Source organism: Trachurus trachurus (assembly GCF_905171665.1).
Source record: "Trachurus trachurus genome assembly, chromosome: 6".
Classification (NCBI taxonomy): domain Eukaryota; kingdom Metazoa; phylum Chordata; class Actinopteri; order Carangiformes; family Carangidae; genus Trachurus; species Trachurus trachurus.
The window spans coordinates 3,734,556-3,761,723 of record NC_139897.1 but is presented as its reverse complement, the minus strand read 5'-3'; the positions used below and the strand labels follow the sequence as shown (position 1 = coordinate 3,761,723).

Here is a 27,168-nt window from a genome sequence, read left to right as displayed (position 1 = left end):
AGTACTAATACAAAGGCGAAGCAGCACCCAGGCTTTTGGCTGGACTCCAACAATGGAGGTCACTGACTCACTGACTCACTGACTGACCAACCATATTGATCAGCTGAATGATAGGTTTCCCCAGTTGTTGTTGCTTTAACCTGCCACTTAAATATTACTGTAAGCAGCAGCAGCAGCAGCAGCAAACAGGCTATATTAAATGTTACCAATCAGTGTATTCATTGCTTGATTTAGAAACTTGGACCCTTTTTTTCTGCAAACCAGACATGGTAAAACCCAATTATGAAATCAAAATTTTGGAAATCAACAAGTCCTAATGTGAGAACAGCAATAGAAAAAGATAGAAAGGCAGATAAATAGACAGACATCTGTATTTTAATTTTTATGTATGTGAGTTTGTCTGTATAATGGAGGTTGTTTTTTTTGTATTACTGTAGAACATCCAATGGTTGAATAGAAACACCTCTTCTGAGAGGCAACGTCATCACTGAAGCTGGATCTTCTTACTAAACTTGTGTAGTTCAACGAGTCACAGTCATAGGTGGTGGCCCAGTGCCCTGCTTTAATAAGTGGTGGGGCAGTGGGAAGTGGGTAGCTTGCACCCATTGTGGTGCACTGGCTTCCGCTGGCACTCTGTTGCCATGCTGCGCCTGTTGCTCAAGTCGATGATGCAAGTGAAGACAGTGGTTGCCCTTGCATTATGGCTATAAATATCGGGATATGCCTGTATAGACTGCTCATATATCTGGACCTCTCACCCATGTGACAGGTGATTGGTTTTAATGTTCTGTACAATGTATGGGCTGTTCCCAGGACTCCACTCTCCTGGACAGAGACGTCCCATGTTGAGTCTGGAGTCTGCTGGAGCGGTTGACACAGCACCTAATGCTGTTCCTGTTGTTTCTTCAACACACTGCTGCTATGTCTTGTAGGTGTAGCTGTTCCTACTAAAGGCACGAGTGAAGTTACTTTTAAAACTTATGAAAGAAAGATGAAATGGAGCCGTAGGTGACACTTAGCAAACTTTATTGACTGGAATAATTAGAGGGTCACAGAAGAATCACAGGAAAGCTACAAGCATCAGCTCGCTTCCTTGAAATGCCTTCAAATTAAATATATGAAATGATCTCGTTAAAGAGTCTGCTTCTATTAATCTCAATCATAAGTCAACTTCCAAGGATATGTAATGTAAACCACACTGATAAAACAATGTCACTGGTAAAAACTACCAAGCAAAAACAAACCTTTCCACGTCATTAGACTCACAGGAGCCTGCGCAGTCCACTCCATCAGTTTTTTTCTCTGTTTTAACATAGTTAATATTCTAAATGAGACTTTAAAACTCAAGCTCTCTGACAGATGAACAAACTTCTGCCCTGTATGAAATGGTGAAACTGTTCAACTGTTACCGCAGTCAGCGAACACTCATCTCTACGTAACAATAAATACCAACCAAGCATCAGTGTTGCAGTTTGATTACAGACTGAATGCATATTTATTAGACACGACACTGGGTGTCTATGCGGATGCCTCTACCTGCCTGAACCAGTTCAAAGTATCAGTTTCCCAGAAGACCTTTGAAGAAATCGCCAATCTTCCAATATTTACATATTTCAGAGAATGTTGAACACCAAGTTTAATAAATAGGAAGCTATCTGGGGGAACAGTAGCTGCTTGACATTTTTGGTATAAAATCAAAATTTGAAATGTCACAAGGGGAAAACTGAAAAAAACTCTGTTCCGATAACAAATCCTTGGAGACAGTTGAGGTTCTGCTGCGTCCTCAGGAGTAGAACTTACTGTTGTTTATCTTCTTTTCCCTTGTCCTAGGACACAACAGAAACACAGAGGAAATGATCAGAATAACATCAACACCCGTCTCCTCGGCACAGTGCGAGTTTGAGGCGTACCTGCTTTTGTCGCTGGTGCTGTACTCTCTGGTGAGGCTGTTGTGTTGGCGAGGAACGGCCGTGCGCTGTATGTTGGCGTGGGTGTCGTACAGGAAGGGTTCGTTGCTGACCTCGGCTTGTTTTTTCTTCAGCTGGCTGGAGGACGAGTACAGCTCCTCCTCTGCTTTCTGAGGGACCAGAGTCATGTGATCACAACAAGTCAAGTACTGCGTGCTGCAGATACACAGTCTGTAAAGCAACACTGATGTTCTCTCCCCCCCGTGTGAGAGTGTGTGTGTCAGTGTGTCCTCACCGCAGCTTGTTGTACGTTGATGTAGACCAGTAGAGATGCTAGCTCTATGTTTTCATTGTAGCCGTTCTTCAGAGGAACAGAGCGAAAGCCTGTTCAATTTATAAAAAAAGACATTGAATCCACTGTGTTGAACCAGTCAAATCAAACAACAGAGTTAAACGTCCACACTGGTGTTTGATTGTTGCAACCCAGTTATTTTAAATTGCCATGAAATTACATAGTAACCCCTCCAGACCTAAACCCAGAGATGGACAGAGTACTCCACCCCAGTACTTGAGTAAGAGTACAAAGACTACTGGTCAAAATTTACTCTGTTACAAGTAAAAGTAGCTCAGTCGACATGTTACTCCAGTAAGAGTAAAAAAGTACTTGCTTTTAAAGGTACTTAAGTATCCAAAAGTACATGCATTTACATTTACTTTAAGTAAAAGTAAGAGTAAGAGTAAATTTCTTATTTTTCACATCAATGAATTACTATATTTTTTTCTAGATGAATTTAAGGAGCTTTTAACTCTTGTTTCTGAGAATTAACTCTTTGAAACCAGCTGCACTGATGCTTTTATGACCACAATGTTATATAAAGCTGCAGAAACACCTAGAAAAAGAGTGTGGCTACTTTGGCGGTATCCTTATGGGGAGGGATGACGTATTTCTGCTTTTACCTAGATCCCAGTGGAGAGCTGCACTGTGATAGGGTTTCCTTCTTTGACAAACACAGCTTGTGTCCAATAGTATTTTAGAAAAAAAAGAGCAGACCTGAAAGTAACCAGTACTTTTAAGCCTTCCTAGAAATTAACTTGAGTAAAAGTAAAAAATATTAGTCTTGGAAATGTATTCAAGTAAGAGTAATAAGTACCAAAGAAATCTAATACTCAAGTAAAGTACAAATCCTCTGGATATGTACTTAAGTACAGTACTCAAGTAAATTGACTCCGTTACTGTCCACCACTGCCTAAACCTGTCCCCACTGATCACCAATTCATCCCAGTATTTGTGCACTTTATTGTGAGCCGTGCTACACTGAAGTATCCATCAGGTAGTGTACTGTACATGACACGTCTCCACTGTCTCTTTGCTGGAATACCCTCCGTCTGCAGGGCTGTCAGCATCTTTATGCTCATTTGATTGGATACAAATGAAATGAGGAACATGTCATCTCAGAGCAGAGTGAAGCTTTGTGATGTCTTATCAGACTTCATGTCCCTGGGTCTTGTCTCACAGGCCACACACAGGCTGTCCTGACCCTGTGATAGGTGCTGGGGCAGCATGCAAACAGTACTATGCTGTATGAAGCTCTGCACATGCTTCAATGATTATAATACCAGATGCATTTATAAAACCATGGTATATACTTTTATTTTTTTCTAATAAAGTCAAAACTAAGGAGGTGTGTTGCAGTGGTGGTGACAAAGACCACAAGTAAGTACATTTACTCAATGTGTGCAATGAATATCCCAGTGCGCTACATTAATGAGAACAATACTACTAATTATAAGCAGGTTAAGGTTGAATTAATCCTCTGTCACATGTCACAAGTTAAACATGTCTAATTATTGTTAGAAGAGACATTTCCCCTCTAAAGTGCAGACTCCAAATTTGCGTATCAGAACTTAGATTTTTCCTCTCTACTCTCCACTCATCATCTCATCACCACTCAGACTTATCTCATGATACTGTAACAGTGTAATGTTTCTGACACAGCTGAAGGAACAATCTAATAATGTATTGTGGTCAGAGTTATGTTGTTGTTTTATAATACAGACTTTCTGAGGCACATTGGGCTTCATCAATTTGTAACAGAAGTTTTAAAAGCAGGCCCGATGTTCACTGAGATCTGAGATTACTTTTCACTCTGCAGTGAAGGCCACATGCTGTGTACATCATTAGAAATAGCTGATATTTCCTGTGTAAAAGTCTTTAGACTGTGTGAATTCATAACCTGCAATAATCTGAACTATCTCAGACTCGAGCTGAAAAACAATAAGCTACTGTAAGTAGAGTGAAAAGGAGATATATTAGTGTGTGTGAGTGAGTGTGTTCTCACCTGAGCGGATGCCTTTGACAGGAAATGTGGCCTGAGCCAGGAAGTTGGGGTCTGAGAACATGTCCTCCTCGTTGACCACGAAGCGCAGGAAGGTTAGCTCGGGCTCGTACACGGTGAAGATCATGGGCTCTGCTGGGGCTTTCCATGTCGGGTTCAGACCGTTGTCACCTGCAGGTGGCAGGACAGCAGCGAGGTTTCAACAGGAAGTCCTATGAAGCCTTTTCTTATTTCTGTCTGTCCATAGACCTCCCACTCCACTCCTCCCTTTTACTTACGGTAGACGATGGTCTTGAACTTCTCATCTGTGTGTCCACATAACTCCACCTCTACGAACGGACTGGCGATGCTGCGGCCGGGCTTAGGCAGGTGTCTGGCAGCAATCACCTGCAGAGGACAAACGCAGCTGCTGTAAGGAAGTTGTCTGCAGACCAGCCACCAAAATATTCTTCCCGTACTAATTTTTACTAAATAAATATCAGTCACTCAGCATCTGGCCCCTCTAACAGGATGACTGTCACAAAATACAGTTAGTACAGAGAGTATAGACGGTATTCACCTTTAATTTCTCAAAACTTCATTGTAGATTCAATTTTAATCTGTCTAGACCAAGGTTATTATAGTTTTAAAATGTTCATTAGTTTTTCAGTTTGCTTAATTTCAGTTTAGTTCTAGTCAGTGATCAAGCAGTTTTATTTTATTTATGAGGAATTTACTAGTTTTATTTAGTTTTTATTAGTCTTAGTTTTTGTTTTTCAGGTTTTAGAAGAATGCCTCTGTGAGGCTTTTTGAAGATGAACTTCCAAATTTGTGAGATTTTTCCCTTTTAGTTGCATCCCATAAATGTTCCCATCAGTCTTCATGTTACCTTCACTCTAATCTACCTGTGGGTTGTACTAGCAGTAGTCCCATGTTACTGTAAGCTGTGGCCTTTTCTTCCAGCAACTTTAGCCATCTCTAAGAAAACTAAAACTAAGCTAATGTTATCTGCAATTCAGTTTAGTTTTAGTTAGTTTTGCATTGTTCGTTTTTATTTCTCGTTTTTGGAAAAATTGTCTTCTTTTTTTTTCAGTTTACTAAATTGTTTTTTCAGGGCTAGTTTTAGTTTTAGTCTTAAACCTGGTCTAGACTCAACTACCAATAATGACAACATATTATTAAATATTTTCAGAAGAGTTATCAAAATCCAAACTTATCCTTGAAATGATCTGTGTGCGTGCGTGCGTGCGTGCGTGCGTGCGTGCGTGTGTGTGTAGACATACCCTTACTACAATGTTGTACTTGACGCTCTTCTCCTGGTGAGGGTCGAAAGTATCAGAGCGCATGAACTCAGGCTGCAGCACGTAGCCTGTCCGTCCGTTCACACTGAAGAGGGCGCTGTTCAGCTGGGTGTATTTATCTAGGTGGACACACATACACACACACTCATTTTAAGAACCTCTGCTTAGTTTCATACTGGCCACGCCCCTTATTCCCATCCCATTTGCCAGGTTCATACATTGCTATTGCAGATCCACATTTGGAGACAGTAAGAAAGACACAGTTTGTCTTTGTCAGTTTGCCTCCATGTTGGCTCACTGTCACATGGCCATGGCCTACTGAGACACTTGAACAGAACATCACAATTATGTTACGTGGAAGATCTTTAATAGGTGTTTATCAATCAGGCCACATTCCTGATTAGGTTTTACTTGTTTCCAGTGAACTATACAGTACACAGTTAGACCACGCTCATGCCATTGGCTGTCACTAATTAGGCTGATGACCAATGAGGAAGTAATGACATAAGACCCAACCAGACGGCAGCTTTGTATGAGAAGTGCAGGTGAAAGATGAAGCAGCTGACTGAACTCCAACATAGTGAAAGAGAAATCAGCCAAGGAAAACATTGAAATTATAACTCTTAACCAAATTAAAGCTATGGTCCACGTTGTGAAAGACGACGAGAAAGATCCCCCCCCCCCCCCCCCCCCGACATTGGTCAAGTTCTTTGCCGCTAGAGAGAATGGATTTTTTCGTTCCTTTTGCTCTTCACATTGTGTAGGTCCTACTATTGGGCCATAACCACCATCTAATCTAAATGATGTTACAGTAATAATAATGACCAATCTTTATCAACGTCGACCATAGCTTTAAACTAAACTAAGCTATGCTTAACTAAACTAAAATAAGCTAAACTAAGCTAAGCTAAACTAAACTATGCTGAACTAAACTAAGCTACATCTGGTCTGGGAGCTCAGTCCAGATTAACTACTGCACCTGCAGTCTGGTAGTTGAGAGCCACCATGTGGCAGCCAACACTCCACAATGGAAAAGGGTCGTAGTTGGAGGACTCTACACGCTGGCCTTTTGGATAGATCCGACTCAGGGCCTTGCGGTTGTACTGCAGGAAGTCCTTGGTGCGGCTCTTTCCTGGTGTCTTGTTCTCCACGAAGGAGCGGATCTCTTTGTAGCTGTAACCGTCTGCAGAGACAAGAGTCAGGCTCAGACACAACAAGCTGCTTTCAGACTGGATCAACACACAGGACACAACAGGCCAATCAACTAGACTAAGCTTCACATGCTTTAAGCTGCATGTTGGTGTCTGGTTGTTAGTTGTTAACATTTTTATGTTTATATGTTGATAATAATGTTATAGAATGCAAATACACAGTTGCCCATAAAATTTGTATTTCTTTTTTTTTTGCCTCCTCCCATGAAATAACTGTGACAATGTGATTTTTTCTTGATAGACAAAATGTACATCTTCTCAAAACTTTATTGATCAATCTCTTCCAAACATATCACTGTGAGAATTGAACCACAATTAACCTTTATATTAAGAATAAAAAGAGGAATGTTTCTGAAAACCAATTATTCAAACTTTATAGACAACCGTGGTGTGGAGTATAAAGGGTTGAAACACTGTTGAGCCATTTGTATCATCAACTCAACAGAACTCTAGTTGCTCAGATGGTAATGTGCGTATTTACTGCATGTGTTTTTACAACTTTCTGTGGGTTTGGACATTTCTGCGCTGTGCGTCAGCTACACAGTTTATATTCAGCTAATTAACCGACAAAGATAACAAGTTAAACATTTAAAGTCTCGTATTTTAGACATGTTGTGTTTTATTTTGAAGTTTGAATTGATGATGTTCTATTTGTGTTTGTACTGGAAAACTGTACAAGTCCCCATCTATATGTGATACATAGCTGAGCAGGCTCTGTGTGTGTGTGTGTGTGTGTGTGTGTGTGTGTGTGTGTGTGTGTGTGTGTGTGTGTGTGTGTGTGTGTGTGTGTGTGTGCTGAGAGACAGCGTGAGTGAGAAAGGCCTCTCGCTTCAGTGAAAATGTGTCAGTGAGATAAAACTTTTACAAATTTTCTTAATTTCTTTGCAGTTTATGGGATTTATTGTAGCAGAAATTCATTTCTAATCAAACAATGAACATTAGTGGTTGACTGACAGGCTGGAGCTGGCCCACATGCAGCTTGCAGCGGTCTGAGTCTTTTTCCACTGTGGAGGTGTGAAAAGGTCTTTGTGTTGAGTATGTGTATGTGCATGTGTTTACCAAAGCGGTCCTTCTCCTTGCTGCGAGGCTGACAGTAGACCACCAGGTCCGACATCTCCATAGCAACTTCTGCCTTCTTCTCCACTTCCACCTGCTGTCTCATCTGACATTGGACGAAAAAACCACTTCCTGTTTGCTCAGTGATGCCGACAGAACACCAGTGAAACAGTCTTTTGTGGTTGTATAGTGCGTAGTCTATTTCAGTCACACGCTGAGCTTTGAGTTGCTTTGAACTAATGTTACATGGACTAACAGTATGCAAAACCACAATGTGAGCTGACTGACAATGAGACAACCTCATTTTCCAGACCGTCAGAGTTCTTGTGTAACAACACGGTGCAGATGTCCCCCGTGAGTTCCCGCTATTCAGGTGTCTCCCTCCAATACACATTTTGTCATTCACAGTGACATACCAACCTCTTGTTCCCTATTGTACTGCTTGCTCATCTCTCTCTGAGTGATGTCCCAGGCCACCTGGTACCACTCAAACAGCTCCTCCACCGAACCAGCTGCCAGATCGAACTGCAGACTGTCCTGCTCCTTATCCTGCAGGGTCAACACATGGGGCCTGCAATTTTTACCGCTCTTCACTAAAAACAAAGAGGGAGGGGAGAGGCACAGTGAGGTGAAACCATATAAAAACCTCACTTGGGTATGGTGTGGCCTAAATGCCATGGTAAATGACAAGGTCATGAAGAAAATAAGCCACTGGAAAGCCCCATCTCTCTGATCGACTGTCCACCACTAGCTGACACACAGTATAACAGGTACCTATGTATGCACAGCGTATCAGAATGATGATTCCTGTTGTTTGGAAAACTTAAGCCTGCCCAGATATACATTGCTTTGTATTCAGCACTTATTTCCCCACATCTCACAGGTCATAATGGTCAGATGTGTGAGACAAACAGTACAGTTAAAAATGAAAGGTACACTGCAGTGGGGCTTAGCTGTTGATGCATAGATCATATACTGGGATATAAAAGAATTTAAAGGTTTGTGACCACAAGCGCAGCAAAGCTTTGACAGGGTTGTTGGTGCATGTGCATGAAATTCAGATACCGGTACAAGGGAAAATCACAAGTTAAGGCACAGTGATGATGCGACAAATGCTCCTTCCAGTGGGTTTGTGCTGTTTTACTGACTGACATACAGCATTGTGGTAGAGGTGTCAGGAAATGAAGCAATGTGGCGGAAAATGACAGGGAAGAAGAAGCAACAAGTCTTGTATTTTAGAGCTTAATCTAGAAAAGTGCAGGGCTTTAGATTTGACAGTATGTGTCTAGGTAACACCCAGCTGCATTATGATCATCTAAAACATATTCATATGATTAACTACTGTAGTAACAGACACAAAAATAATCTGCACTCACAGTTTTGTATGTTGCACTTGGAGATGTCCACGACACCCTTACATAGTTCACCTAGTGGATTATCTTCCATGTCCTGTTTCAATGCACATTACAAACACATACAAATTGTTTCAGTCAGTTTCCATGCTGGTTAAAGTCAAATAAAGTCCAAGTTCAACTCTGAGTTTCACCTGTCCTCTGTTGTCAGGTTGTTTGTTGTTGGAAACTTCCTCTACATAGTTCGACGGGAAGAACAGTTGTAACTTTCCACCATGGTCACCTTTCCACCTGCAGTAAGTAGGACGCACGTCAATGTGGATGTCTGTGTGATATTAGTGTGTATCTGTGTTAATGTAAATAAAGATAAATGTGATAAGGAGATACCAGTGTGTGTGTGTACTCACCATCCATTGTTTCCCTTTGTTACATTGTGTATCAAAGCTCCTTTATTGAAGCTGAGCTCATCTGGCCTTTTAGCCTGGTAGCTGTATATAGCCTTGACTGTACTTTGAGGCTAAAGGAGACAAACACACATGATCATGAATGTCTTTATCTGAGGAAACTGTATATAGACAGGTCAAGATATACAATGGAATACAGACCAGTGAAGGTTCAATCTCATTGGGTTCCACATATGTCTTCACCTCATAGAGAGAGGCACAGTCTTTCTCCTGGGAAGAACAGTTCACTGTTAGGTTAAGTTACAGCAAAAGTTACAACCAGATACATCCACCTGGTATTTACCTTAAATGCCAGAAGATGAGCCAAACTAGTGTACAAAATAAAAAGCCACTCATTTAAAGATCGATGACTATATTACTGGTTACAACATGTAAGTACAGCTATGAAGACATCACAGAGTTTCTGTTTTTATGATTTTAAATGTACATTTTCAGCCAGACTAGTGGTGTGGTTACTCCATCAGTTGGTTTGGATGACATTTAAGGCTGATATCCCAGAGGATCAATCCTCCGGACTTTGGCAAGCCCTTGAACATTCCTCTTTTCCTCTAGTGCTGCCACAGCAGGTCAAAGTTTTATCTAACATCGACTCAACATGTATGCACAGGGCTGCTTCCCCCACTGCTGCCTGTCAGTGCAGAGTTATGAAAATGACTAGTTATTACGGTTATAGTAATGTGATGTGTAATTTTTCTTTTGTAAATTTGTCTGGTTGTGTCCTGTGTTAGCTGTCTCTCGTCACTGAACATGTTAAATCATTCCAGATGCAAGCTCATGGTACAGTAGTTGGTATTATTGCAGAGCGTTTGTTTTCAGCGCTACAAGTTGAACTCTGAATGCCTCTGTAACACGTGCATGTGCACTCACTCCACCCATAAAAGACGTGCTAACCAACCCGCCAAGTGGTTGTCAACCTCTTGGCGAAGAGGTTAGCATCATCGCCTCCGGTGCGGGAGGTCGTGGGATCGAACCCCACCTAGGGCAGGCCGTGAGAAACACAACGCAGAGGGCCAGATATGACATCGGCTACACCTCCGTCTTCTCAATAGCTCTTTTCTGAGGAAGCTGCTAATAACTGGGCAACTACAAGATAAAAAAGATACACACTCCTTTTCAAACCAATCAGTGGAGTTATAGTGACATGTGCCTGAAAGAAAATGGTGGGCTAATGTTAAATGTTTGATTGCAGTCATTCAATTTTATGTTAGGCAAGTCGATTTTGTTCTTGCATTAATGCTGTGTAAGTATTCATTTATGTACCTTAAAGCAATTTGCTTGAGTATAAAACCTCTGTGTTCTGCTCATTCCCGTCAGACATCGGGGGAAAAAAGCAGGCAAATCAAATTAGCCAGAAGATTTGCCCTCATCTTATCAGACTTTGTAGATTCAAGAAGGAAAATTGTGTTTGTTAAGACAAATACACACAGAGAATAGTGACCTGGAGTGAAGGGTGTGCTGTATGCTGTTGTGCAGTCTACTTCTTCACTCAATTTGCATACAGTAGTGAGGAATAGGGTTGGGCACCGAAAAACGGTTCCAAATAGGAACCGGTTCCTAACGTCCGGTTCCGGAATCGTTAAGAAGCCGTTTGCATTTCGATTCTTTTTATCGGTTCCTAAATGTCCGCACTAGTTTGTTTGTTTTACTCCGCTCGCACTAGTTTGAAGTAATTTGACCCGCCCCGCACCACCGCATCTATTTTCACAACCATCCCCGCCGCTATTAAACGTCAGACAGCGGCGTTTTACTTTGAAAGGGCAGACAGAGGCGCTGTGTTGCCGGTAGCTTGTCAGTGTGGAGCTCGTGAGGAGTGAGAGAGTCACAGTGCAGCGAGTGCAGCCGCCGCGGCCGCCGCCTCTCTCTCTCCCCGGTCTGCGAGAGGGCGAGAGGGAGAGGGCAGAGAGCAGGCCCCCCGCTCTGCTCTCTCCTCTCACTGAAACCAACCCCGCTCTGCTGATGCTCCCAGCCGCCGTCTCACCGGTTCCCTCACACCTCCGCCGGCTTTCCCGTCAACATCAGCGCGCCCCTGATAACACACTCTGGACTTCATCATCAGTGTTTTTAATGACCCGCCCCACCGCGCCCCGCACCGCAAATAAAGTAAACATTTCTTGACCGGCACCGCGCGTCACTAGTGTACAGACCTCCTCAGCCTGAGAAGGCAGACATAATTATCTTCTTAAACAAAAACAGTTTTTGATTTGTCATCATGACTGCTCCAGTGTTTGTTTTATTTTGTTGCATATACAGTCACCTGTTCTGCAGCTCTTTGTATGTTAGACTGCTTGCCAAGTTTCAGTTACAGTTAGGGACCCTCCCTTTTAATTGAATACCATAGTTGGCAAAATCTATTTTTGGAGGCCTTTTGGAGGTCTTACAAGCTGTGTAAGATGTATGTTTGAAGTCCAAGCATGCATGCAAAAATGGCCTGTGTGAAGAGTTTGTCAAATAAAAAAATATCCTGTGAAATAAGTTGTGACCTGTTGACCTGCACCTCAAAGAATCGGAATCGAGAATCGTTTAGAACCGGAATCGATATAGAGAATCGGAATCGGAATCGGAATCGCTAAAATCTAAACGATGCCCAACCCTAGTGAGGAAAGTGTAGAAATGCATGACATGAAGTCAGGGAGATTGGGATGGGGGGCTCAGTGTCGTGCCAGCGTGGATCTCTGTTTTCCTGACTGCCCATATTGAGTATTATAGCCTGGATAATGGCTCCCTGCAAGTCCTCATCCCATCTGTATGTAACATTTGTATAAAACGCAGCCTCAAGCTCGCCTCTCTTTCTAGCTGATTGTAGCTGATATGATTTGTAGTCTGTTTTCCCCTTGAACTCCATCCTATGCACAGCACGGCCCATAAGCAAATGTCATATGACTTCAGACCACGGTGGCCGAGATAAACACAAGATAATATCACTGCTTTGCCAGGCTGTCATCAGAGGGAAGTGACATCAACGCAGTTCATCTTATCACGTCGACTTCTCATTTTTCTCATCTCCACAAAAATGAAAGCTCGGTTTTTGTTAGATAAACAGTCCTCAGTGGAATACATTCAGTGGATTGTATTCATTTGTTCTGACTTGTTGGTCACTATAATAAATATATTTCAGCCATTTGAAAAAAAGTTTCTATCATGTCTCAATTTTCTTCTTCTCTCTCTTAAAGGTACACTAGGAATTCCTCCATCTAGCGTTGTGGTTGTATATCACAAGCAACTCAATCGTATTTTTCATGCTGCATTCACGTGAAATTGGGCAGACGGCAGACGGACAACAGCCGCTGCACGTAACGGCATAAACAAGCCTCTATGTAAACAAGTGGTCCGTCAGCACGAGGCAAAACAATACACGTGACAATATGTTGTCATGGCGATGTGGTATTGTTGACCTGACCCACGTTTTACCGTCTTTCTCTGGACTTCTGTGACTAAAATGACATCTGGTTTGTTAGCGACGGCCGTCTGCCCGACTGCAGGTGAATGCAGCATCAGTGTAACGCTCCATTCCTCCTCACTGCGTTACCGCGGTGACTTTTCACAGATGCTACCTCGACCTGAGCCGACAGCTCCGGTGTCTCCGCTGAGTTTCCGTGGTTTCCTACCGTCACGCTGCCACTGAACGTAAAAACATGGCGACACCACATGGCAGCCAGCACCGAGCTTACCCGCTCCATGGAGATATGAATGATATGAACGGATAATTCAGAGCTGACTGGAACACTTCAGATTGTTGATGAGGGGATTACTGATTAATGGAAAAACAGACTTTTGAACCAAATAATCAATTTTCGTGAATAGATAACAGGAGAAGTTACACAATGTCCCTTTATGGTTTCTTTTGGTCTTTGTCTCTCTCCTACTGTGACTCACTGTGCTGAAGCGGTCAACCAGCTCAGGGGTGACAGGATAACGTAGCTTGATCTTGCGATACAGCGGCTTCTTCCTGAAGTAGTTGACGAGCTCCACCAGGCTCTCAAACTCTGTAGTGGTGCCCAGCAGGTACATGCTGCCCTCCTTCTCTATCCGACAGTGCTTCACCTTACCATCACCCCTGAAAGAGAGATGTCTCGATTATTACAGAAACAAACAGAGTCATGACAGAAAATAGTCAAAAAATCCTCTCTGCACCTGAATGTGATGGCGTATGAGTCAGGTTCTCCTTCTCTCAGTCGAATGAGGAAAGCTCCATCTCTGGGAATCCTCAGCAGGTAATCCTCTGCCTGACCCCGGCTCAGGTTGCTGTAAAACCACCTGCACCACACACACACACACAACAAGAGTTACATTATGCATGTTTGTGTCTGTAGGAGATGTTATCTCCTCCAAGATTATCAACGCTGGTATGTTACAAGTCAGTGGAGAGTCGGGTGACATAACAGAACTGAGCTTTAATACAGGAGCTGTTTTGCTCCATACACTGGTAAATGATTTCAAAAGCAACTGAAGACAGTTGAAAGGAAAAAGTTACTGTGTGTCTGTGGGTGTTTAGGTGAAAGTGAAAAGTGAAAAATAGAAGCCCTGCATGCGTGGTTGAAGAGTGTGGGGGGGGGGGGGGAAGTGTGAGACATGAATCCAAAGTAACAGTCAAAGACTAAACTTTCTCTACTGGACTAGATTCTACAGTATCACTATAAATATCACTTAACCTTTGAACTTTGTCAGGGCTTGGGTGTTGTTCAGAGTGATGAGGAAAACAAGTACAGTATATGTATATACTTAGTATATACAATTTTTCTTTCCCCCTCTCGACACCTGCCATTCTCTGATCCTCACCTGTTCCCGGTTTCCCCAGCAACCCCAGCCAGTATTTAAACCTGACATTACCAACAGCTTGTCGTTGGATTGTCAGTTTTTTGTTCTCACATTCAGTGACTTGTTTCCTGTTTGCCCTCTCGTCTGCCTGGAAGCCTCTTTTCAACCAACTTCTTTGCATCAGCCTGACTTTGTGTGTCTGTGTCTGGTTCTCTGGGCCTGAGCTGCTACTGGCAGTGAGGCAAGAGGTGAGATAAGAAGATTCATATCTACACTCTGTATGTCCTGTAGAGAATGATAACTGCCACATTCATAGCCTCGCTGGGTAGGATCCATTAGCAGCTGTAGCATAACATGCTGAATTGTAAAACAATGTGACATCTGTTGATTTGCATTGTGGGTAATTGTGTGCCAGTGACTGACAAGGAAGAGAAATGTGTAGAATGATTTGCTGCAGGAATAAATCCTATGACAGGACATAAGATTTTTTTTTTACTCTTCCACTTCCTGTGTCCCGAAGTCAAGAGGTTTTGGTTTGATTACACAAACTCAGGACATGTTCATGTTTGCTATATACTGACATAAAATGCCAGTAAATTGTTCTGATTTGCTTATGAGTTCTCACATCTCTTGAGAAGGCCCATTCAAATGAGACCACAGAAGTCGTCAGGGACGTTAAACAAAACAACATGAAAAGCGATGCACGCAGCAGTCGCCTTCACAGCCTTGCTATGTTCATACCAGCACTTTTACAAACTGTTGCAAACTTTGTGGAAGGAAAGGAGGAAACTGTGGTGCTGACAGTGAAGTCATGTGACCGTGGAGTCGTTGGTTTATGGGCTAAGCTGTTCATTCCCGCTGATTGTACTGAAGCTTCAAGAGCAGTTGTGTTCATTTGTGAAGATTATGTCACTGAACAATGTCAATATCATGACACTTTGTTAATCAAAGAGCTTTGTTTCTGCAATAACAGGCAGGCATCATGTAAAGCATGTATTTTCCCAGCTTTACTTCTGTATCCTGTAATTGTTCATATTTGTTGATATTCATTCATGTTATTATCTGAGCAATTTCACATCAAAATCAATGTATTTTCTTTTCACTTCGTTTCACTCAAACACTTTCAAACATTTGATAAGGCTGACACTGTGACTACACTCACTCTGGGGAGCTTCAGCTTAAGTCTGCATCTTTCAGTTCCCAAACATAGCAGATGCTCCAAAAACCTTTCACCATTTTTATCATCTTCCCCCATTTCATCCCCAGCCGACTTCTTGATGAGGTCAGCAGGAGGAGGTGACGGTGAGGGACAGAGCCACAGTAGTGGGTGAAGAGTTGTGCTAACTCTAGTCCCACAGATGGTGCTTAAAGGGATAGTAGCATTTTTTTAAAGTGGGGTTGTATGATCTACAAATAGCCCCTAAGTACTTTAATTGCAGTAGAAGACTGAGTTGGTTAGGTCCAAATAAAAACTGTGTTTTTCCTGCACTTTGAAGGGCTGGAAAAAATTATATTATAGCAAACAATGGAACTGTGTATTTTTTTTTAGGTAAAACCTCTTTTAGGCCGCGAAAATAGGCCGTTTCTTTGGGTCTGTTCACAACACTGTATGTAAATATACAACACAACCCCACTTTAAAAAAAATGCTACTATCCCTTTAAAGTACATTCACTGCTACCATAGACTGCAATATCCCTCCCAAGCATCTTCATCTTCAGACAATAGAAGTGTTTTTTTCCCCTTAATGGATCTTAATAAGATCCTTTATCTACCAGACTTACTAACTCACTAGGTTACATTACACGATGGCTTATATACGATGAGTATATCAGGTTGATATGAGACAAACCCTTCTTGTAGATGTGGGTTGGGCTGTGGCACAGTGTCAGTGAGGCGCAGGTCGAAGTCTTGGCAGCGCAGCGGGTTTTCTCTGTAGTGCTGGATCAGGGCGAACACGGTGGGAAAGTGCAGGTTTGGTGTCAGGTAGTAGTAAGTATGTCCTCCCTCTGAGCCAGAGCGAATACGACAGTGCTGGGCTCTCCCACTGCGCCTGAAATATGTGCACAAGGTGTGTTTACGCACACAGTACATAAATAATCAAAAATATGAAATTTTTAGAATCTAAAAACAGGACAGGAAAGTCTGTGTCTATGTTTAAGATCAGGTTAGAGATAAAAACATTTCAGAAATAACTGATCTTAGTAAATATTTTCAATGATAACACATAGTTATGTCTACAAAGGCTGTTACAGAGCTGTTACATAGTGCCTTAAAGTCCATATTTTCCTGTGTGTTGATCTAAAAGAAGACTGTCTGGAGCTTTAGTAAGAACAGGTCAGGGTCAGCCAATCAGAAGAGAGAGAAACCAAACCATCCTGCAAGTGGTGGATGGTGGGTCCAGATGGGAAGGGTTTGGGGTGTGGCTAAGTATAGTGAGTGTTTTGTCATGACATCACAAAGTTACAGAGGTCCTCATCGATGGTTTTGACACTCAGGGCCCTAGTTTTGTAGACGAGGCGCAGTCTAGGCGCAGCGCAGCTTCGCCACGCCAACGGGGTGTGTCCAGGCGCATTTTGCAAGATTGGTGCACGGCGCAGGCCCTCCCCTCGTCCCTCCTACCGGCGCAAATGGCAAAGAGGGAGGAGAGAAGGTGGGAGTGGGAAAGGAGGAGGAGAGAAAGGCGTGAAGTGGGATTAACACAGCCGATTCAGATCTTCACCAATCAAATGAGCTCCTCTCCTCACCTTTAACTGCGCGGCGGGCGATGCGCACTGCAAGTTTGTCATTTTATACTTCGACATGGACAGAGGAGACAGCGACGCCAGAGGCCGAACCTCTCCCAGGAGGAAACTGTTTTGGTCCGGGAGGTCCGAGCTCAGAGTGGCCGAATAATGAGTTTACTAATATCCTTAATCAGGTTTGACCTGATACACTGAGAACCGCTGCCCAGTGTAAAAAACATACTAATAAAGAATTTAGTATGACCTCACAACAATGGATTAATCAGTTTGTCCAATAATGTAAGACAGGAAATAAAGGAGCTGGCTAAAGTTCAGGAAGTAGTGGAGCTGTGCATAAAGCCTATTTTGGAGAGAAAATTATAAATATGTGACACTGTAGTGAATCTTATTTGAAGAGGAGCCTTGGTCCAGCCACACTTTGATCGGCCACATTGTTAGGAAGAGGCAACCCCAAATGGGACTGTACATACACAGAAGCTTCAGTCTTTCAGTTTTTGGCCATCAAGAAATGGGATGCTGTACCAGAAGGAGAGGGTGTAGTCTGTTACATAGGTGTCACTCTCTCGGATCAAGAAGGTGCCATCTCTTCCCCCAGTCTCTGCGCAGTAATCATAGATGAGTCGCTCAGCCATCAGCCTGCCCTCCCTCATCCGGCCATGAAACCACGGCTCCATGGTGTGCAGCTCCTGGTACTGAGAGAGCGATGGGACAATACATAGTATACATACAGCAATGTGAAAAACATTTCCCAGTAGCTCATTATCAGAATTGTTCTTTTCATTTATCAAAAATATTTGATTCTGATACCTTGACTTTGATTCCAATTTTTAAAACTTTTTTCCATATCAATTTTATCAAACCCACTTGACGAAAAAAAGAATTAAAGTGCATATTCCAGTACAAGTGTTGGTTTTACTTTTAAATTTAAGATCAAGTCTCAACACACTCTTTTATTGACTTTTTTATTGAACCACTTCAGGCTGATTGATTGTGAATCAAATTTCCCCATCCTTTACCTTCCTGGGATCTTCCTCCTGCTCCTCGTCCTCCTCTGCATAGTACAGATTGTCATCACGGAGTACGCAGTAATGCTTGTTCCACCGCTGAGACAGAGAAATGTTTTAGAGTGTAAAACCAAACAGCAGATTTCATTTAGACAAGTTATTTCTCCGCATCCATGAGTAAATGCCAACAAAATGTTAGATTTATTTATAGGAAATGTAAAACTCATGGTAACACTTTACTTGAATAGGTATTCATAAGATTGACATAAAACTGTCATAACATCAACATCAATGAATACTTATGACAGCTGTCGTTTCGTGTAAGTTATGTCACTTTTGATGCAAAGTTGACATTAGTTGAGATGTCCTTGTTATGAGAACTTGACATAATTTTTTAAAGTTTGGCAATTAGGTCTGCTATGACAGTTTAAATTGTCTTTATGTCAAGTTGTCAGAACAAAAACATCTCAAACAATGTCAACTTTGCATTAAAAGTGTCATAACTTACCGAATGACACTTAACGACAGCTGTCATAAGTATTCATTGATGTTTATGACAGCTGTTATGTCATGGTTATGACAGTGTTATGTCAATCTTATGAATACCTATTCAAGTAAAGTGTTACCAAACTCATAATGTCATGTAGCATGTAGCGATGATACCCTTTAACAACAGCATAGGCCTAAAGCTACTAATGCTGCTCCTATAGCTACAATGACTCCCATTTATAAATGAGTCATGAAACACAAATCAGGTGCAGACCAGTGAGACTTCATGTATTCATAACATAAATCAACTCATCACTTCCCAGCAAGGTCTAAGCCAGGCATTCGTTTGGGTTGTCTGTCTGCATAATGAACGCCTTTCATACTTTGGGTTTTGTGATTATATTGTACATTTTTACTTTGTTGTGAGTATTTTTATTTACATCAACCTTATGTGAGGAAATACAATTTAGCCCCTTTACTTAGTGCTGGTCCCTGACTATAACTGCCATGTTTGTCGCAATCGTTTGTCTGTCAAAATCCTTGTTATATTTATGTAAGTACCCCATGTTACCCCATTTCCCCAGAGGACTACAGATGGAAATTAGCGGCTCCGCTAAATCTGGTGCAGCCATCTTTTTATTTTTCTCAATAATTAATGTCACTGCACACTGTCCTTTTTAAATAAATAAATAAAACTCCTCTGACATTACCTTGTCCACAGGGTCCCAGATCTCCAGGTCTCCCTGTTTCTGCCCCTTCCTCAGGTCTTTGCTGCTCCCCCCTCCCTCCACACTCAGCTTCTTGTGCTGTACAAAGAGAGGAGAGCAATCACAACCAACACTACGACAGCAAATCAAGACACTTTGTTATTCATATACCATTTCCACCACAGAGAGAGAGAGAGAGAGAGAGAGAGAGAGAGAGAGAGAGAGAGAGAGAGAGAGAGAGAGAGAGAGAGAGTACCTTGAGTATGATCTTGCCCTTCAGCTGTGTAGGTGAGGGCAGTTGCTCAGCCATCTGCTCCACAGGTTCAGTCAGCAGCTTGTTTCCAAATACGTCTTTGAAGATGCGAGCCATCTGACGCTGCTGTTCCAGCGGACAGTGCTCCTCTATGGACAGAATCACCGGAAAGCTGAGAGAGAAGAGTGTGTGTCAAGATGAGTTTAAGAGACTCGTCACTGTGAGACTTCCATGTGAACAGGCAGATTTAAAATAGGACTAACTAGGACTTGATACAGCGATTAAAATTCTAACTTTTCAGTTTTTATGAGGAGTTTTCACTTGAATATAAAGCAAAAAAAAAATAAAATCATTCAAGTATGTGTAGGTGATTCACACACATGCATTCTGATATGCTGCTTAGTTACACACTGTTACCCACAGTTATCCAATATCAATAAGTCTTACTCTGAGGTTACGAATGCGTGCTCGTTTATGGCTTTGACCACATCCTCAAACTTGATCTTGGTGGTCCTGGTCCAGCCGTGGTAGATGATTGGCTCCCCAGGCCCTTCCCAGCAGTCCACTGGATAAGATTAAACACCACACACACAATGCACATGATGCATGACGCACAAAGCAACATAGGAATACAATTTCCACCGCATATGTAGGCCAATCATTGAACTACAAACAACGGTTGTTAATCAGAGAAATAAAACAACCCTCAACCACTCCCCAGAAAATAAATGACAATAAACATCCATCCAAGTGGAGTGTTTTATACTGACGTTCTACGCAACGGCATCCCAGACGGAGACAGCGCACATAAGCCTCTGTAGACGACTCACTGCGAAGCTGATCACCTGTCAGGTAACTGTGGAAACACAGAACAGGAGGCATGGTGGGATACAGGCGTTTCACAGAATTAAAACCCTGTTTCTGGTCTGGTTTGCCTGTTCAATTGGAATAATATTAAGAGAAAGTTCTTCTAATGGCTAAACTTAAACAAATGTTACACATATTTAACTACTAATTAAGAGACCGTTATATGTAAGGAATGAATACAACTTTTGAGTTTCCCTAAGTTAAAACTTATTGTCTAGATTTTATGTTGCGATCCATAAAGTTGTATTCGCAAGTGTTTTACTAAAATAGAAAATGTTCTTGATGAAGATATTCACACATCCAAATGTCTTAGAGGAGGGTGCTCTGGAAAATGTCAGAAATACTCTCAATGAGATACTTCAGGCCTAAATATTCAGATGATCAATGAATCATTGTGTTATCAACAGCAGGATAGTCTTCAAAAAAGAAAAGGTGAAATCAAAGCAGCAGAAAATATCTAAAAAATCTAAATGGTCTAATCATCTCATAATTAGACTATTCTTGTTTGTTAAATGCCACATCATCTGAGTTATTGACTCAGATGAGACAAACTGGTTCCACGGCTGCACAAAAAATGTTATAAGTGGTTTCAAAAGGATGAGTAATAATTCTCATAATGAATAAACCAACTTTATAAAATTGGCAGAGAGCCCCCTTAATAAACCTACAAGGATAATGGGTCATCAATCAGTGTGTTGTACAGTAAATGTATTACCTATGAATTTCACAATTGTTTCTCTAACCATCAATGTGTACATTTGAAACATAATCACCCAAAAGCTGTTGATATGCATGAATGAATGAATGAATGAATGAATGAATGAATGAATGAATGAATGAATGAATGAATGAATGAATGAATGAATGAATGACAGCTGAACTGCAGTTGTATTAAATCATGATTTGAACCATTATTGAGTGTGTGTGGATGAGTGAAGCCATACTGACGTGTTGTGTGAGGAGCTGATCCAGTAATGAGACAGGGGATTGTTCATGTCCAGGTTGCTGATCTCTGAGAACTTCTCATCCCACACAGAGTTCTCCTTGGAGAACAGGAAACTGAGGAACTAGAGGACATGAGAGGTTTCAGAGCTAACAGTGGCTTAACACAATCACTGCTGTGATACATTGAACTGAGCTGCATTCATCCAAATTAACTATTGAACCTGCAGTTTCCTGTCGGAGTCAGTGGAACTGACACTAAGACTGAAAGTTCTTCCTACACACATCTCAAAGGAATTTTAAATCGATTTAAAATTCCTTTGAGATACTATGACCTGGACAAATGAGAATATGCACAGGCCCCTTCCTACACACAGTTTGTTAAGTCTTTGAATACTCTGTCACACACAGGCTCAGAGCAGTGTACCTCGCTGACAGTGAACTCAGGGTCATTGGTTTTTCTCATGGTGTCGTCAATAAAGGTGGTCATCAGCTCTCTGACCTGGTTCAGATCACTGGCCCAGGGTTCCTGAGGGATGAAGGGAAGTTAAGATTATTACAGTAACTCTAAAGGAATTAGATGAGATGAATAATTTGTGGTGCTATTAAATAATCAATAACAGGAATTAATTGAATAAGATAGAACTGATTCGCCTCTGAATTATTGCTATTTGTCTTGAAAAAAACAACAAATCATTCAAACTGGCAAGAAGAAATTATTTCTGCCTTTTTAAAATCACAATAGACTAGTCTCCTTCACTGTGAATCATGTAATGACATTTACATACAAAATGTGGTGCAAATGTTTTACATAGGCCTGTATGTAATGAAAAGGGAATGAAATTCGATGTAAAGAAGCATCATTTGTGAGACAGATAAGCAGAGGCAAGAGAGAGAGAGCCACCATGGTTAGGACTGAACCTTAATGGTACTCACTCTACCACGTGAGCCAAGGCTTCTTAAGTATTCATTTGATTAAACATTCAGTCTGTTTTTAAAGCCCATTAAAATATGAAAAAGGAAATACTTTATTGCTTTTCCAGTTACATCCCTGATCGTGTCCTGCTCCTGAGTGTGGCAAACCACTTTTTCAATTTTGAACATACACTAAATCAAACATTTTTTTTTTTTACAGCTGTGCAAAATGGACAGTAAATACAGAGGTTTGGTGGAGATTGAGTTTGATGGACTAAACAGTTTTAACATGGTGAACTTAGTACGAAGAGACCTGGGACCCAAACTGCAGTCGAAGTTTGTTTGTTTTGGGTTTTTTTTTTAATTTTTATGATTTGTGAATAAACCAAAATCCTCCATGACAGATGTATTCAGTAATTGCAGCTCTTACTTGTTACCAAACAAATTACTGGGAAAGTAGTTATCTAACGTGCGCAAATAAAAAATGAGTCAGATATGCAAAAAGTTGGACATGCAAAGTTAAACAACAGCTCTGGTGTCAGGTTGACTAATCATTCACTGAAGCTCATTTCACCTTTTGCTCGTAGATGAGGAACCGCTGGAAGTCGTGGAGAAGAACTGCTGAGGCATCTGGTTTATCTGTGTTACTGTGTAATGGACAGGAGCAAACACACAGTCAAACACACAGTCTTTACAGCCTGCCTCTCATTCACATCATGTGATTCAAGTGTTTAGTTAAGATGAGGAAAAACTAGCGCTTACCCCAGAATAAAAGCACATGATTCCTTTTTGAACTCATCAAGGATCTGAGTTTAAAAAATAAAATGAATAAAAATGCTAGAAGAACATATGCACAGTAATTTATACGATTTATATTTGCAGTGATCGATTTTAGACTCACTTCATTCTGTTCAAACATTATGAGGTTGTACAATTTATGAAACTGCTCAAAGTCCAGACGATCTTTCTTCCCTCCAACTTCCTGTGAAAAATAAGTAAATAAACGCAGAGTGAGAGTGAGTTAGACTATAATTAATTTCCAAAAATGATTTTGTCAAATTAGTTCATTTCTGGATATGATATACAGATACAGTTTGTATTGTATATACAGTAGACCAATAGTTGGTCACTGGCGGTCCATGTCTAAGCTAGCCCTCTTTCTAAAGCATTTCATTCAATGTCAACAATGAGGAGAACATGGCACAAACAGAAGAAGAGAACCTGGAATTTGTCTTTGAGAGCACGAGTGCCGGGAGCTTTGTAGTTGAGCAAAGGAAGCAAAGCCTTCAGCTCCTTCATGGAGATGCTGTGGGAAGACACAGAGACACCATGTGAGTGCGGTCTGTTATTATTGATTGTCAAATACATGAACCTTTAGGCGTTATTGTATGTAAAACATATGGAAGAAAAACACCTTTTAATGCACAGATCATCTATATGTACGTTACCTGTTTGTTTTGGTCTGATTGACAGAATACATCTGCTTCCTCAGCCAGCTGTGGAACCAACAACAACAACAATGAGTCTTAATCCCCGATATACGATACCTGTGTGTGTGTGTGTGTGTGTGTGTGTGTGTGTGTGTGTGTGTGTGTGTGTGTGTGTGTGTGTGTGTGTGTGTGTGTGTGTGTGTGTGTGTGTGTGTGTGTGTGTGTGTGTGTGTGTGTGTGTACCTCTCTATAAGAACCGGGGTCGGAGCTACCACTGTCTCTTCCCTCAGCAGTTCCAGTCCTATCAACCATTTCTGAGCTTCATCCGCAGAATCAGCTGGAAATGAGTGGAACAGAAAGATCAACATAATATTAAACAGACTTTTATCACTGTGGGATAATAAGTGCAACAGGTGCCTAATCAAAACATGTGAACATGAGCTACTATATCTATATCTAATAATCTACTGTATGTTTAATATGTTGGTGAGCCTAGCTTAGCACAAAGACAAGGAGCTCAGCTAGCCTGGTCTGCCAATAGAGTAAAAAATATGCAAATCAACTCAACACAATGCATTTTGTTTGTTGAGCATGTAACCAAACATGAATTTGAAAACCACAATTAGTCATTGTAGTAGTAGGAGGTCGTGTGACAACAGGTGGAGGCACTTTCAGTGTGCAGTTTAGAGGAGTCATGTCACCACAAGTGAGGTTGCCAGATCTGGTACCATGTGAGAAACTACATCCAGAAGCTGTTGTGAGCAGGTGGTGGGTGTTTTTTCTGAACACTGGATGGAAACAAGACAAGTATTTTTCCTAGCTTCCAGTCTGTATGCTAAGCTAGACCACAACCTTGTACTGACTCACACAGTTCACACAGACAGACAGAGAGAGAGAGTATGGTGTCTTTGATCCATTTCCCATTGATCGACACAAATGTGCTACATTTCGTCTCTTCTTAATAAGTTGTTTTGCAAACTGTTGCTGGGCTCATGGTCACCAGTGTTACTCAGTTGAGCATACAGCCATACAGCCAACACTAACCAGAGTCTCCTGTGCTCCTGGGAACCCTCCGAGCTTTATACAGTTTTGCTTCCTTGTCCTGATTCATTTCTCACCACAGTTTACCACAGAGAGTTCAGTCAACTCCATGGTTTGGCTTTTGGTGGGACATTATCTACAACAAGCAGCTGTAACTTCACTAGAGCAGGAATGTTTTATTGTTGGGCCAGTTTGCTGAAATCTGTGGGTTGAGGGGATGATTTAGCAGAAGTAAGTGATCCGGTCATTTTGGCTAACTTCTTGTCATCAGATGGAGTTAGCAGTCCCCGTCCTCGTCCCTACGTCACCACATTCACGCGCATCCCTTGGCTGCACACACAGAGAGGACCGCCCCTTTATGCCGTTCTCTCTCCTCATTGGATAAAGGTTGTAGGATACAAGGAAAGTTTTCTCCTCGGCTTACAGCAGAGCAGAGTGACTGACAGACCCGTGTTTCAGACCAAACACTCTATATAAGTGATTGCTGTCGGAAGATATAACTATTTAAGACTTATATTAAAGGGGACATATTATGCAAAACTCACTTTTTCATTGCTTTAGTTTGTGTATTTGCGTATCCCTAGTGCCTCCTCACCCCTTAAACGTAAGTTTTGACAACTAGGTCAACATTTTGTAAACTGCCATAGTAAGAAAATGTGTCTCTTAACAAGCCGTTTTAATTTTCACCCGGCTTATTACATCACAAGCCGGGTGATGTGAATATTCAAGCCCTCGCTCCCATGGTTACCTCAGCTACCAGAGCGAAGGTTCTAAACCGACCGTTTAGAGCAGGGCTGTGAAACTTGTGTGTAGAGAACTCAGCTGTGCGCAATCTTTTGGCTTTTCTGACCAAAGCATGTTATTTACATTACTTTTAGACATCAAGGTACCATGTCAAGAAGCAGAAATGAGCAGAATATGTCCCCTTTAACACAAACATTCCGCTTACTTCTGCTTTAATATATAGATTGGAAGACTTTTCTAAATTAATTACTAAGTTTTGATTCATAATAAATAAGTATACATTTTCAAATGCATTTTCAATTGCACATTTTATAAATTAATTCTACAACACAATCAAGTTTGTAAAGCAAATAAATGAATAAAAACGGGTTAACACTGAAAATAAGCCTACCTAGACTTTTCATTCGCAACAGTTATTAATCCTCAAAACATCAACTATGTCCAAGGGCCTACAGAGACGCACAGAAATATCAAATAAAACTTCAGTAAAGCACTCACCTCCCAGACTGAGGGTGTTGAGGACAAACTGTGAGCCGTAGAAGATGGTGAAGCAGGTGCTCTCATCGTGTTTGTCTTTGCCGTCTTTGAAACGCTCAAAGTCCTTAGAGTTCCTTCCAGGACGTATCTCTCTGATCTCAAACAGGTCCACTAAAACACACAACACACACTCATTGTGGTTATTAGTTTCAAAACCGACGCATCATCTGTGCTCGAAATAACAAAACACAAGTGATGCTATGTAGATGTAACCTGTTTTCTCTTTCAGTTTCACACAACAGCTCTTCTGCTCTCTGATCACTTGCAGTGATCATAGCCAGTCAAGATATTTCAACACACACAGGAAATATATAAATATAGATTAATAGAGACAGACACATCAGACACATGTGAGATACAGCCACTTTAAACCACTGTGCCATTATCAACGCTGCATCTTTTTTATAGAGGTTGATTTCTGTTTCATTAGTCCACAACAAGCTCCAGGCCTCTACCACTTTCTACATTTTTATCAAATGTGTTTTTGCCAGCCACCCTATTTTGATATCTCTCCATCATCACTTGCATGGTCCCCTCTATGGCCTGAACTTGGTTTAAAGGAAACGCAGCTTTAGTGGCCACGTATGTGCTGAAGAACAAAAGAAATGTGTACGTGGACTGGACCAGGGCTAAACAATGCATTGAAATCTTAATGAAACTGGAATGGCTCAGGTTCAGGTTCAGGTTCAAAGGGCAATTTGTGTTGCAGCTCATAGGATCACATAAAAGTAAAAACATAAAACACAGGAAACATATAGTGACATAAACACGCATCAGAATAAAAAACAATATAAATAGTATGGCGACTGCATTATCCAAATTTGAGGGAGTTCTTTTGAGGCATTGCTGAGACATCTTGTTGATGAGAATGGGACTCTCTGATCGCCTTCAGCATGAAAAGCTGAGTTAAGAATCACATTTGTTTCTAGCTGAGAACATGTGGGGAAGGAAATGACAAGAGCAGCTTTCTCTCCTCGCTGTCACAGAAGAAGCTGGGCAGTGGCCAGCAGCATTAATGATAAGATGAAGAAGAAAATAGCAAGGATGAACATGCAGTGCAGAGCCCGTGTGGAGAAACCTGACAGTGGAGACCATCACCAACATACACTAGCTCTCTCTGAGCCTCAGTAGTTTTA

The 27,168-nt window shown here is 41.5% G+C and overlaps 1 protein-coding gene across 2 annotated transcripts in view; it reads right to left on the bottom strand.

Annotated features, from left to right (window-relative positions):
• Positions 1 to 1,024: 1,024 nt before the first annotated feature.
• The window catches only part of plcg2 (phospholipase C, gamma 2), a 31,960-nt gene continuing 5,816 nt past the window's right edge, over positions 1,025 to 27,168 (bottom strand). Inside the window, exons 3-33 of one of the 2 annotated variants that reach the window (XM_083973351.1) lie at positions 25,994 to 26,143; positions 23,954 to 24,047; positions 23,729 to 23,776; positions 23,502 to 23,586; positions 23,182 to 23,262; positions 23,043 to 23,086; positions 22,855 to 22,927; positions 21,793 to 21,894; positions 21,372 to 21,490; positions 20,327 to 20,412; positions 20,004 to 20,121; positions 19,560 to 19,728; positions 19,307 to 19,402; positions 18,120 to 18,206; positions 17,626 to 17,795; positions 16,212 to 16,412; positions 13,738 to 13,860; positions 13,480 to 13,660; positions 9,748 to 9,816; positions 9,550 to 9,659; positions 9,337 to 9,433; positions 9,167 to 9,239; positions 8,211 to 8,383; positions 7,794 to 7,896; positions 6,503 to 6,706; positions 5,506 to 5,642; positions 4,522 to 4,630; positions 4,247 to 4,414; positions 2,203 to 2,291; positions 1,911 to 2,077; positions 1,025 to 1,826 (exon numbers count right to left, since the gene is read on the bottom strand). In XM_083973351.1, the coding sequence (XP_083829477.1) occupies positions 1,784 to 1,826; positions 1,911 to 2,077; positions 2,203 to 2,291; positions 4,247 to 4,414; positions 4,522 to 4,630; positions 5,506 to 5,642; positions 6,503 to 6,706; positions 7,794 to 7,896; positions 8,211 to 8,383; positions 9,167 to 9,239; positions 9,337 to 9,433; positions 9,550 to 9,659; positions 9,748 to 9,816; positions 13,480 to 13,660; positions 13,738 to 13,860; positions 16,212 to 16,412; positions 17,626 to 17,795; positions 18,120 to 18,206; positions 19,307 to 19,402; positions 19,560 to 19,728; positions 20,004 to 20,121; positions 20,327 to 20,412; positions 21,372 to 21,490; positions 21,793 to 21,894; positions 22,855 to 22,927; positions 23,043 to 23,086; positions 23,182 to 23,262; positions 23,502 to 23,586; positions 23,729 to 23,776; positions 23,954 to 24,047; positions 25,994 to 26,143 (3,569 nt within the window). In that variant the 3' untranslated portion in view covers positions 1,025 to 1,783. Of the gene's footprint in view, positions 2,078 to 2,202; positions 2,292 to 4,246; positions 4,415 to 4,521; positions 4,631 to 5,505; positions 5,643 to 6,502; positions 6,707 to 7,793; positions 7,897 to 8,210; positions 8,384 to 9,166; positions 9,240 to 9,336; positions 9,434 to 9,549; positions 9,660 to 9,747; positions 9,817 to 13,479; positions 13,661 to 13,737; positions 13,861 to 16,211; positions 16,413 to 17,625; positions 17,796 to 18,119; positions 18,207 to 19,306; positions 19,403 to 19,559; positions 19,729 to 20,003; positions 20,122 to 20,326; positions 20,413 to 21,371; positions 21,491 to 21,792; positions 21,895 to 22,854; positions 22,928 to 23,042; positions 23,087 to 23,181; positions 23,263 to 23,501; positions 23,587 to 23,728; positions 23,777 to 23,953; positions 24,048 to 25,993; positions 26,144 to 27,168 lie in introns of both variants that reach the window. The other variant, XM_083973350.1, reaches the window with a different exon arrangement.